The sequence below is a fragment of the Caenorhabditis briggsae genome (genome assembly GCF_000004555.2).
Source record: "Caenorhabditis briggsae complete genome, chrV, whole genome shotgun sequence".
Lineage (NCBI taxonomy): Eukaryota > Metazoa > Nematoda > Chromadorea > Rhabditida > Rhabditidae > Caenorhabditis > Caenorhabditis briggsae.
Window position 1 is genome coordinate 16,326,512 of NC_013488.2, and position 12,060 is coordinate 16,338,571.

At 38.9% G+C, this 12,060-nt stretch overlaps 3 protein-coding genes across 3 annotated transcripts in view; 1 reads left to right on the top strand and 2 right to left on the bottom strand.

Moving 5' to 3' along the window:
- Positions 1-3,514, bottom strand: part of Cbr-cand-1 — a gene marked incomplete at both ends in the record, with an annotated part of 6,200 nt that extends 2,686 nt beyond the window's left edge. The window contains 3 exons of the mRNA XM_045238318.1: positions 305-460; positions 756-2,594; positions 3,368-3,514. Of these exons, the coding sequence (XP_045091198.1) occupies positions 305-460; positions 756-2,594; positions 3,368-3,514 (2,142 nt within the window). The remainder of the gene's footprint in view (positions 1-304; positions 461-755; positions 2,595-3,367) is intronic.
- Positions 3,515-4,012: 498 nt separating this feature from the next.
- On the bottom strand, positions 4,013-8,832 carry CBG23896 (the record flags this gene model as incomplete). Its single annotated transcript, XM_045238319.1, has 6 exons — positions 4,013-4,305; positions 5,777-6,070; positions 6,597-6,907; positions 6,952-7,250; positions 7,280-7,990; positions 8,716-8,832. The coding sequence occupies 6 exons, from the start codon at positions 8,830-8,832 to the stop codon at positions 4,013-4,015; spliced, it is 2,025 nt and encodes a 674-aa protein (XP_045091199.1).
- Positions 8,833-9,223: 391 nt separating this feature from the next.
- Cbr-pus-1 overlaps positions 9,224-12,060 on the top strand; it is a gene marked incomplete at both ends in the record, with an annotated part of 3,675 nt that continues 838 nt past the window's right edge. The window contains 5 exons of the mRNA XM_002647934.1: positions 9,224-9,373; positions 9,425-9,574; positions 9,701-9,898; positions 10,937-11,043; positions 11,286-11,514. Of these exons, the coding sequence (XP_002647980.1) occupies positions 9,224-9,373; positions 9,425-9,574; positions 9,701-9,898; positions 10,937-11,043; positions 11,286-11,514 (834 nt within the window). The remainder of the gene's footprint in view (positions 9,374-9,424; positions 9,575-9,700; positions 9,899-10,936; positions 11,044-11,285; positions 11,515-12,060) is intronic.

A 12,060-nucleotide genomic window follows, 5' to 3' on the forward strand; every position in this document is an offset into this window, starting at 1 on the left:
TAATAGAAGCCTACCCAAACCGTCCACTTTGAGCTCAATTATCTCGATTCCTGTAAAAGATATTAAAAATGTGCCAACTGATAAAATGGCGGTGCTATTGTGATATCTAAGTTATAAGTTGAGAAATTTTCAATATCTTTCACAGGAATCAAGAATTGAGCTCAAAGTTGACAGTTAAGATGGTCTTCTATTACGGTATTTAAATTAAATAACTTCCAAAAAACTTACAAGTGAGACAGCAGAAGGATAGGTTGGAAATTTGAAGATCCGTCTCGCTGATCAAGCCTGGAAGCTCTCCGAGCACCTGAGTCAGCTCCTCATCTGGAATCGACGACGCTGGTGTGTGCTTCATGAGCTTCTCGACGAACACAAGGCACGTCATCTGAAATACAATCGAAATTTTAGTCACATTATTCTGGTACAGGAAAAATTGGAGCTGTGGACTCACAGCTACCGCAACCTACAAATATTTTAATTTTCGAGTTTTTTACTCGACTTTCTTGCGTTTTCAGTCAAATTTTTGGGTGAAAAATAACAGAAAAAGCGACGAAATTCCAAGCGATTTTTTATAGTTTTTGAACGATTTTAAAGCGTTTTCAAAGTAAGTTCTAGGTTACTGCAATTATCGCTGTGAGACCTTCCCGACTACTATTTAAAACTCACTCTCAACGCTCTGGCGGTCTTCTTAAGTACTCTGCGATATGACCCAGAATTGTCTTCGTTTGCTCCTTACTTAATACAATTCCAGCTCCAACCATTTGAGACGAAGCACGAAGAGCCATAAGACATGTCATCTCTCTTCCGATTCTCTCCGTCATTTTCTCCAGAATCGCCGGTGTTTCAGGCTTCAGCTGATCCTTGAACGCCGACATCAACGTACTGATAGCGCTGATCGATTTCTCTCTGACCTCTTGATCCGTTTCGTTGGACATGAATTTCTGTACAATTACAACGAGCAGTTTCTTCGCCTCCTCGTTTCCTCCATTTTGAGCCAACACTCTGAGCACTTCCACGTACTTAGAAGACACCGAGAGTCCTTCAGCGCAAACTTTATAGAATGAATCGGAAATCGATTGAGTCATCACAGCGGTCAGAGGAGTAAGGAGTTTTTGGAATTTCCTTGGTTCATTGGTCACCAATGCCTTTGAAATGAACGCCAGGACCACCATTTTTCCCTGTGCAGATGCATTCTTTTCAGTGAGAATACTGGCGACAGCTGGGATGACTTCATCCAGAGAATCCTCCAAAAATGTTGGATGCGTGCGAATGAGAGCAGAGAGAAGCTCAATGCACTTGGCACCTGATTTCGGGTGTCGTTTTAGCGATTTCACGATAGCCTTCAAAAGGGACGCCTTCTGCTCCCCGAGCATCTTGATAACATCCACTTGGCTTCCAGAAAGATGATGAGTTGAGAATTTGATTCCTCCAATCACAACGACATCGTCAGTCTCTATAGAATCCTCGTCGGAAGAGACAATAGCCTTCTGAAGATCCGGAACTAATAGAGAGATCTGGTTGAGAAGTGCAATATAAACAGAGATGATTTCAGTGCGAACAGTTTCTTCTCTCTCTTTGAATCTTCCGATAATAATTGGCCCCAGAGTTTGAGCCAAGTAGAGAATCGATTCACGATGCGACGCTACCATAGCTTCCATCGCCTTTGCAGCAGCTCTTCTGACCTTCCAGGTAACGTCTTCATCGTCACTGTAGTCATCGTCATCCTCATTTTCATCGTCCTCCATTTCATCCTCCTCTTCATCATCTCCATATTCATAATTTGGATCGTATCGGAGTGCTTTCGTGAGGTGTTTGATGACGTCAGCTTGGAAAGCACTCACTTCCTGAGGACTTCTGTACAAGAACACTTCGAGACCTTGAAGTGCAGCCTCTCTTAAATCGTCATTATCCGAATCCTCCTCCACGTCGAGATATCTCAGAAGGTGTGGCATCATATGAGCTGTATGTTTTGAGAATTTGGATCCACTGGCTCTAGCAATAGTGCTCAGAGCTACAACAAGGGTACGAACCTGCGTACGTTGAGATGAGGAATCAACAGTCTTCTTGGACAACTCAGCGAGGAGATTGATAACGAGCTCATCGTAAAGGGTACTGTTAATCACTGAAGCAAGATGTCCGAGTCCAGTTGTTGCCTTCTTTCTGATAGCAGAACGTCCAGAATACAAATGATCAGTCATGACTTTCAATGCAGCTGGGTGAAGGTGTGGAACATCTTCTCCGAATCTCAACAAGATTTCTCCAATCAAATCGAGCACATCAATACGAGCCGCATCGTCAACTGGACAGGTGTTGATGGATTCCAAAAACTTTGGAAGCATTCTTTTAATCACAACTGGCGTGTCTTTGTTGGCTGACGCTGGTGGCATATTTGCGATCATTGATTTGAGAGTCAATGCATGGATATCACGGGACTGTTCGTTTTTTGAGAAGACGTGAGGGATGAGTTCCTCGACGAGTTGCTCCAAATGATGGGATTTGATTTTCGATGGAGACGCGAGAAGACCAATGCATTTGATTGCCAGGTTCTGAACTTCTCCGTTCGTGTCGTTGAGCAAACGGATCAGAGCACGCATCACCTGGAAAATATGCACTTAGGGCGAATTTTTGTTTTTTTTCTAGTCTTTTTAATGTCAGAACTTGAATATTTGGTGTCATTTTAAGCAGATTTTTGCCATTTTTTAGCGTACTTTGAAGGATCAATTTTGACTGATTTTGCCGAATTTTGTACCACTTTCAGTTGATTTCGGATAGTTTTTAGGGAAAAAACTTTCAAAAAAACCGAAGTTTTAAAGGGGATTTTCTTCGTATTTTTCGCAAAATTGTTAGACCTTTTTAGGTTTTCCAGCTATTTTTAAAGATCTTTTTTCGATTTTTCCGAATGTTTTACCTGCAATTCGATTGGAAGGTGTTCGCAGGGATTACTGTAGAAAACTGTTTTCCCTTTTGTAGTTATTTTTGCTAACACCTTCACGTCAAAATGCGGACGACAACTTTGTTGCAAAAAAAACAAACTTCAAAATTTGTAAAATACAATTTTTCTACCGTAATCTTCACGACCGTCCCATCGATTTGCAGACAAAAAACCCGAGAAAATGGAAAACGAATCATTAAAAACAACTGAAAAACCTAAAAAGGTCTAAGAATTTTGCGAAAAAACGAAGAAAGTTCCATTCAAACTTGGGATTTTTTAAAACTTTTTGAAGCGATTTTTTGAGGTTTTCCAATTTTTTCGGCTGAATATAAGCTTAAAATTATTTGAAATCGTCGAAAAATGGTCTTAAACCGGCTGAAAATATGAGAAATCCTTTTAAACTGAATTCTTGGCCCAATTTCTCCATATTCTATGCACCTTGGCCGTCGAATCATCCTCCAGCGTGATGGTTCCCAGTTTCAAATCCTTCATCAAATCGTTGCATGCCATAAAACGAAAATCCTTGTCCGGATTGGCCATTTTGTCGACGAGCTGTCCGACATGATAGGCACTCATCTGCAACATCTTTTGGCGTTTAGGAATGAAAAAGCAGCTAGAAATTGAAGAAAGATAACCAGGTGAACTGGTAGAGGAAAACTGAAAAAAAGGACAAAAAATCTGAAATCTTCTGGAACACATCGATTTTTCATCGGGAAAAAAACTGATAAGGAAAAAACACTGGTGGGGGCTCAACAATAACGGGAAAATGGCTAGGAATGGAGGAAAAAACAGGAGACAACAATGGGTGGGGAAAACACACGAAGAACACAAAATTCCAAATTTCAGAAAGAAGAAAAAAAATTAAAATTAATAACAAGGTGTATTTACTAGAAACTAGTGTATTAAGTGAGCTGAATATATGAATATGAAATTACCGTAAATCCTGTATTAGAAGAGACCCTTTAATAGAAAGGCCCTCCAAGAAGAGCTTGGAACAAGGGTTTGCCCTTGTAATACAGGTTTTACGGTATCTAAAATGAATCAAAAAGAACAAAACATTATCAAAAAAAAAGCGGAGAAAAATCAATGGAAAGTGGCCAATCTCTGGGTGCCTGGCCGAGCGTTTCCTTCGAGTTTCAGCTTGTCCAGAATCTCTCCAATTTGGTCGGATCCATTAGAAGACGTGGATTTCAGAAGGCTATCAGAGGAGCTTCCTTCTTCTTCGACAACTTGAAGAGCTGGACTTCTGGACCCAGAGAAATACGAAGAGAGTTGACCAGTGGCGGCCAGAAGGAGACCGAAGAATGGTGGAGATGGTGTGAGTGGATGAGAGAGGTATTCGGGATGGAATTGAGCACCGACAAAGTATGGGTGGTCTGGAAAGGAGATTGGGATTGAAGCGGAGTAGCAGGATGTTTTGTTCAATTTTTGGTTTAAAATCGCCTAAAATCCCTCGAAAACGCCCAAAACTGCTCAAAAAGCGCCAAAATGGGGCCCATAAAATAGAGTTTTGAGTGATTTGATTTTTGGAGGATTTTTAGGCAATTTTGAGCAATTTCTGCGGATTTTTTTAGCGATATTGAGCGACTTTTTGGCTATTTTTTGAAAGATTTCTGGGCGATTTTTAGAAAAAAAAACGAGGTTTTGAGGTCATGTATGATTTTGGGTGGAGGTTCTAGAGGAGATTGAAAAAAGTTGCATAATTCTAGGTTCTGATAGAGTGTAAATGAAACTGGTCAATAGAAAAAAATTGACAAATGAAGAATTGAAGAACGAGCGATGACAAATGAAGAAGAATCAATTGCTGAGGCGTTTTTTTCATTCAAAAAAGCGGTCTCAATAGAGCGCATTCGCATTAGAGCGTAGTTTTTTTTAATGACAGACAAGAGGAGGCTATTGATTCCGCGACATTTTTATTGCTCATTCTTAACGAATAAAATTTTTTAGTACTTCAAAATTTTCCTCAATTTCGATTTCCCAATTTTTTTTTGTTTTTTTTTCGTCTTTCTCAAAACTGTTCAAATATGGACATCCGGATACACAGACAGATGTCCGAAACTGGAGTCCCCCAAGAAAGTGTCACTGGCCCCTTTTTGTTTCTGATCTACATTAACGACTTACTCTGCCTCTTTCCGCTTATTTTCAGCCGGAAAAAAATTGAAAAACTTTGAAAACTCGCTTCAAAAGTTTTTAAAAACCCCAAGTTTTAAAGGGGATTTTCTTCGCTTTTTCGCAAAATTTTTAGATCTGTTCAGGTTATTCAGCTATTTTTGAAGATTCTTTTTCGATTTTTCCGGTTTTTTGTCTGAAATTCGATAGGAAGGTGTTCGCAAGGATTACTGTAGTAAATTTCCTGTAGTTGGTTGAAAAACTATTTTTTTCCAAGTTTTCGTTTTTTTGAGGTGATTGTGTTCGAAGCAACAAAAAAAACTACAGTAATCTACAGTAATCTTCACAAATACCGGTCCGTTGAATTTCCGACAAAAAAGCGGCAAAAATCGAAAAAGGAACTTCAAACATGTCTGAAAAATCTGAAAAGGTCTAAAAATTTTGCGAAATAACGAAGAAAATCCCATTTAAAACTTCGGATTTTTGAAAGCTTTTTGAAGCGATTTTTCAAAGTTTTTCAATTTTTTTTCGGCTGAAAATTAGCTTAAAATGATTGCAAATATTCGAAAATTATCATTGATCTCACGAAAAATTGTCTTAAACCGGCTGAAAATGGACAGCTTGAGCTCAATATCACAAAACAAAAACTCGTCTGTCTGTGTATCCGAACGCCCAGATTTGGACAAACTTGAAACCGAAAAATCGGATTTCTAAACGAAAAATAGGCTTTTTCCTTACCCTTCATCTCGAACATTTCCATTCTGACGGCTGGACGAGTCACACCGTCTCCTCCTCTGTGACACAAATCGTCAATTTTGTGAAGCAAATCAATTTCAGCCTTATCGGCCATTTGCATCAGCTCCGCCGAGCTATCCGTTCTCTTTTTCACATCCCAAATGTCCGTATTCTGCTCGTCGACACCCATTCCGACGAACAAGAATCCTTTACGAGCCATCTGAGGGACGACACGTGGATTCACTTCGTAACGATGACGATGACGTTCTTCGACGGTGTGCGCTCCATAGAGACGGTCTGAAATATTGATTATGGAATTTAGTGAAAAAAGTGGTTTGATAATTTAACTTTGATTGATAAAAATCATATGAGACCTGTATTATCAATTTCAAGCCTGTTTTCCTCATCCATAAGCGATTTTTCGGGGGAAAAGGGGGTTTTGAGGAATTTAGAGGTATCGAAAAGTAGTTTTTCTCAAATTTAGCTCGCAAAATAGTATTTTTAGAGTAAGAATCGTTGCTAGGAAACATTTGTTGAGAGATTTCGAGCGACTTTCTGTCAATTCTCAGCAATTTTCCGAGATTTTTAGCGATTTTGAGCTATTTTTGGATGATTTTGAGAGTTTTTGAGATACTTTAAAGAGATTTTCAACGAAGTTTGAGTGCTTTCTGAACGATTTTTAGACGATTTACTCGAAATTTTCGAGCGAATTTTGGTGATTTTTCAGTAATTTTCTAGCGATTTTGGGCGATATCTGGGTGATTTCTGGACAATTTTGAGCAATTTTTTAGATTTCTCCTTCAAAATTGTGCTCCCTACTCACGAAGTGTGCAGTCATCAGTGAGGAAGACAGTTGAACGTCTTCCGAGACGCATCGTGCCTCCCAATCCTTTCTCTTCAACATTATGCTCTGGCATATCGATGACGATCTGTTGATCTTCATGAAGATCCGCATTGAATTCCGTAGAATTAGCTCCCTGGATTCCCAAAACGTTTCTGGCGAATTCAACAGCGGCAACTTGCATGCCAAGGCAGACTCCGAGATATGGAACATTGTTCTTACGGCAGTACTCGGCACACTTGATCATTCCTTCGACACCACGACGATCGAAACCTCCTGGTACGATTACTCCGCTGAAACCATAGAATTCAGAAGGTATTGGAGTGGTTAGACTCACTCAGCAGCCTTGACCTGATTCCAAGCTGCTTCCGATTGCTCTCCGGCCTTCTCCAACAATTCTGAATCCACGTAGATGATCTTGAGCTTTCTCTTGGCGTGTATAGCTGCATGCGAGAGAGCCTTGTTGACCGAAGCGTAGGCATCTGCTATTTTGACGTACTTTCCGACCAGAGCAATATTCACAACTTGTTGGAATGTGTCACATCTGAAAGATACAGATAAAGAGATTTGATAAGGTAACTTTCTTACAGCTCTGAAAGGTTGGTCCAGTGTTTCATGGTGAATTTCAACTCTTTTCTGATATTCTCATTGATTTCCGAGAGCACCAAACGATGCTTAATCGCCTCCAAAACTCCCTGTTGCTGTAGAAGCAGTGGGACCTTGTATATATTCGAAACATCGTGTACACCAACAACTTGTTCCAAATCCATCATTCCGAATCGAGCAATCTTCTCCCGAAGGTGTGGATCCAGTTGTTCTGTTGATCGGCAAATGAGGAGATCCGGAACAAGACCAGCGGCTCTCAAATGGCGAACTGAGTTCTGCATTGGCTTCGTTTTGGGTTCTCCGGTGGCGTTTGGATGGAGTATCAAGGAAACATGGACATTCATGAGGTGATTCTTAAGAGTTGGACGTTGGAATCTTTCGAAGGCTGAGAGATAAGTCATTCCTTCGATATCCCCAATAGTTCCTCCCAATTCAATGATACACACATCCGGTTGCTCGTTAGTTCCATCTACAGGGATCTGGGCGACACGTTCAACCCAATCCACAATAGCATCAGTGAGATGGGGAATCATTTGAACTGTCTTTCCACAGTAATCTCCTCTTCTTTCTCTCTCCATCACATGTTTGAACATTTTTCCAGTGGTGATATTGTTATCTCTTGTCAGGCGGATGTCCAAGAAGCGTTCGTAGTTTCCCAGATCCAAATCAACCTCTCCTCCATCATCAAGGACGAAGACTTCTCCGTGTTCGTATGGGGAGAAGGTTCCCGCATCGATGTTGAGGTACGGGTCGATTTTGATGGCGGAGACCTGGAAATTGCAAGATTTTCATCTTTTTTTTTGAAAAACTAGCGATTTTTCGAAAAAAAATTTTTTTCTCCGTTTTTTTCGCAAAATTTTTAGACCTGGTTAGGTTTTTCAGCGAATTTCAAAGGGTTTTTTCCAGTTTTCCGGTATTTTTTGTCTGAAAATTGATGGAACGGTCGTGAAGATTACTGTAGGTTACTGTAGAAAACGAATTTTCTCGTAGTTTGTAATTTTGGTTTTTTGAATAAATTTTTATCTGCATTTTGACGTGATGGTGTTTGCAAAAATCAAAACTACAAACTACGAGAAAATTCGTTTTCTACAGTAATCTACAGTAATCTTCACGGCCGTGCCATCAAATTTCAGACATAAAATTCGGAATAATCGAAAAAGGACATTTGAAAATAGCTGAAAAGCCTAGAAAGGTCTAAAAATTTTGCAAAAATCGAATAAAAAACACATTTTTCTTTCGAAAAATCTCAAAAAATCTAATTTTTCGAAGTTTTCAGTTTCGGCGGGTACTTAGAAAATTTGTATTTTTGATCGGAGTCCCTTTTCAAACTTAATTTGCACCATTTCTAATTTTTTTTTCTTATCAAAAATCGAGTGGTCAACTCAAGCAAATCGGATTATTTCTGCCAACGGTCAGTGAGAGGATAATTTCCGAAAAAGTTCGAAAAATCATGGAAAACCCAAACTTTTTTTCACATAAATCTACTTTAAATCACCTTGTAACCATTATTTTTGAGCAAAACACCCAAACTCGACGAGATGATTCCCTTGCCGACACCCGAGATGACACCTCCGGTCACCAGAATATACTTGACACGCTTTTCGGCCGGCATCTCTGAAAACCAGAGACTGTTATATGAAAAAAAAGAGAAAAATATGGATTTTTAAGACCGTTATCATCGAAAATTGCGATCAAACTTCAAAAATTTCATGTTTTTAGGCAGAAATTGCGGTCAAAACAAAATTGTTTTCAAAATTTTCGCGGGCACGAGAAGTGCGTCAATGACTTATCGAGTTTCGGGTCAACGACCTTCTTGGCGCCTTTTTCGAAAATCAAAAAAACATTTTTTTTTTCGTTGAGTTTCAAAAGTTTTTACTTTATTTTTTCGCAGATTTTTCAGAATAAAACATAGAAATAATTTTAAAACAAATTTTAAATTATTTTCAGGCCTCAAAAGCCTCAGATTTATGCTAAAACACCTCTTCCAAAGGCTCACCCGAATCATGACGAAGACTGTCGAGGAACCAGCGGTCGACAAATTGAACCATGTTCAATCGGGTGGTGTGCACAAAGAGGCAAAGAAGCCAAGAGTGAAACAAGCGAAATATGCGATGCTTTTGGGCTATCAGGGCAAAAAATACTACGGGATGCAGGTGATAAGATAAGAAAAAAGGGTTGAGGGTCAATTTTCGATTATTTTTCAGCTGCAAAAAGATCTTCCAACGATTGAATCGAAACTTCTGGAAGCAATGGAGAAGGCAGGGTGGATTACTGCTGCTCAGAGGGAGAAACCCTTCGATTTCTTCTTTCAAAGAGCCGCCAGGACAGATAGAGCCGTGTCAGCAGCTAGACAGGTAGAGTGTTTTGGTTTTCAGAGAGTTCTTATCAACTTGTTCATAGAAAAATACTTTTTTTCCATGAAAAAGTGCCGAAAAGTGTCAAAAATGGGCTGATTATTCTCTAAAAACTATATTTTCCAGATGTGCGGAATGCAATTGCCACGAGACGACGAAAAGTACAAAGTGGATGGTCCTGGCATCCTCAATAATTTGCTCCCCAACGATATTCGAGTTTTTGGAATGAAACGAACCATCAATTTCTTCCATCCGCAGAAACAGTGCGACTATCGAACCTATAGTTACACTTGCCCGACGTTTGTCTTTGCCAAGCCCACTGAGGTAATTTTAGGCTGAAAGTTGATCTAAATCCTCCAAAAACTGACTTTAGATGGTCCAAAATCGGCTAAAACTGGCTAGAAATCTGCTAAAAATTGATCTAACTCTGTTAAAGAATGACCCAGAAACTATCAGAAATCCGCAAAAAGTGACCCGAAACCCCAAAAATAACTCTAAAATTGACTGAAAATAGCTCGAAATTGGCCAAAAATAACTTCAAAAGTTGGCTGAAACTGCTGAAACTGGTTTGACATGTGCTGAAAATAGTCAAAAGTAGGCTGAAAAAAACAACAAAGTCCGAAAAAAATTGTTCAAAATTTTTTAAAAATGAATAAAAACGGTCAAAACTTTGCTGAAAATGGCTGAAAATGGCTCGATTTTAGCTACAAAACAATTTAAAATCCAGTAAAATTGGTCTTAAATGACCAAAAATTCGCTTAAGATGACTCTTAAATGACTGAAAATTACCCAAAAATAATCCAAATGACCCAGAAAATGATCTAAAATCGGCCAAAAATAACCCTAAAATTGGCTGAAAATAGCTTGAATTTTGCCGAAATTGTTCTAAATCCGTTGAAAATGGTACAAAAAAAAATGGCCCAAAATCTGCTAAAATGGCTAAAATCAGTTTGAAAATGGCCGAAATTTCGCTAAAAGTGATCCACAACTGGCCAAAAAAAACCCTAAAAATGACTGGCATTGGGTCCAAAAAGATTTTTTTCTAGTTCATGGCCTAGTCTCTTGGTTTTCTAGGTCAAAGTTGGATTCCTAGGTCACGATCTCTCTTTTGGATTTCTAGGTCACGGCCTGATTTTTTGAATTTCTAGGTCGTGGCCTAGTTTTACGAATTTATAGGTAAAATAAGAAGGGATTTTTTGGTCTTGACCTAATTTTCCAGATATTTGACCAAGAAATCCAAAAACTAGGTCATGAACTAATTTTTGGATTTCTAGGCCAAGACCTAGTTTTTTCAATTTTTCGGATTCTGGGGCAAATTTGGATTTCTAGACCAAAAGTTTTAGCAAAATTTCGAATTTCCAGCTCACCAACGCGGCATTCCGAATCTCAAAGGAGACACTGGCTGAAGTGAATGACATTCTCTCGATCTACAAAGGAACACACAATTTCTTCAATTATACAGCGAAACGGTGAGAATTCAGGGATTGCTCAGCGTTAAATTTATTGAAAAACGGCTGAAATCTTGTTTTTTTTGAGCTGGAAAATTGAATTTTGGGATCTGAAATTCCTTAAAACTGGACAAAAATCCCGGGAAATCGAACTTTGGAATCAGAAAATTTGATTTTTTCACCCGGAATCTCGATTTTTGATGTTGAAAATATCGAATTTAGTGTCTGAAATGTCTCAAAAAATCCCAAAATCTTCATTTCAGAGCCTACGACGATATGAGTTCGAATCGATACATTGTGTCATTCGAGTGCAAAGAACCATTCTTGTTCCGTGACGAATTCAGAAAAGAAGACGTTGAATTCATTCAAATCGTCGTCAAGGGACAATCTTTCGTTCTTCATCAAATTCGAAAAATGGTTGGAATGGTGATTACGGTAGTCAGGGAACTCCATTTGAAATCGGCAATTCAACGGTCTTTCGAAGGGCAGAGAGTGGGTTTTTAAACTACAATAACCTGAAATAATTCCAAATTTGGTTGAAAATTGACTAGAAATAGCTGAAAATGACTTACAACGATCATCTGAACTTGAGCCTATTTTTGAAGCTAATTAGAGCTATTTTCAGAGGATTTTCAGCCAATTTAGTGCAATTTAGACTAGTTTTATCATGGTGGCCTAACTTTTGCAAGTTGAATTTTTTAGGCCACCAGCTTTTTGGCCTAGAAATGGTCTAACATGACCCAGGTGTATTTTCTAGGTCATTCTTTGAAGCTGTGTCATAATTCGAGAATGAACACAAAACGTTCGGAACAGTTTCGTCCGTTGTGATGTCGACATTCCACCATTCGATCTTTGCAATTCTTTTGAGAATTTCTTATTTTTCCAAATCGTCGGATTCAATTTTTCAAGGATAGTGTCCATTTTGACCATCTGCTTCACATGCAAATTTTGTGTCGCAAAAAATGCATCTTCCTGAAAAATATCGATTTTTCGGTCCCAATTTTTGGGTCCTTTCGACACGACTTTGAGAAATCCTTC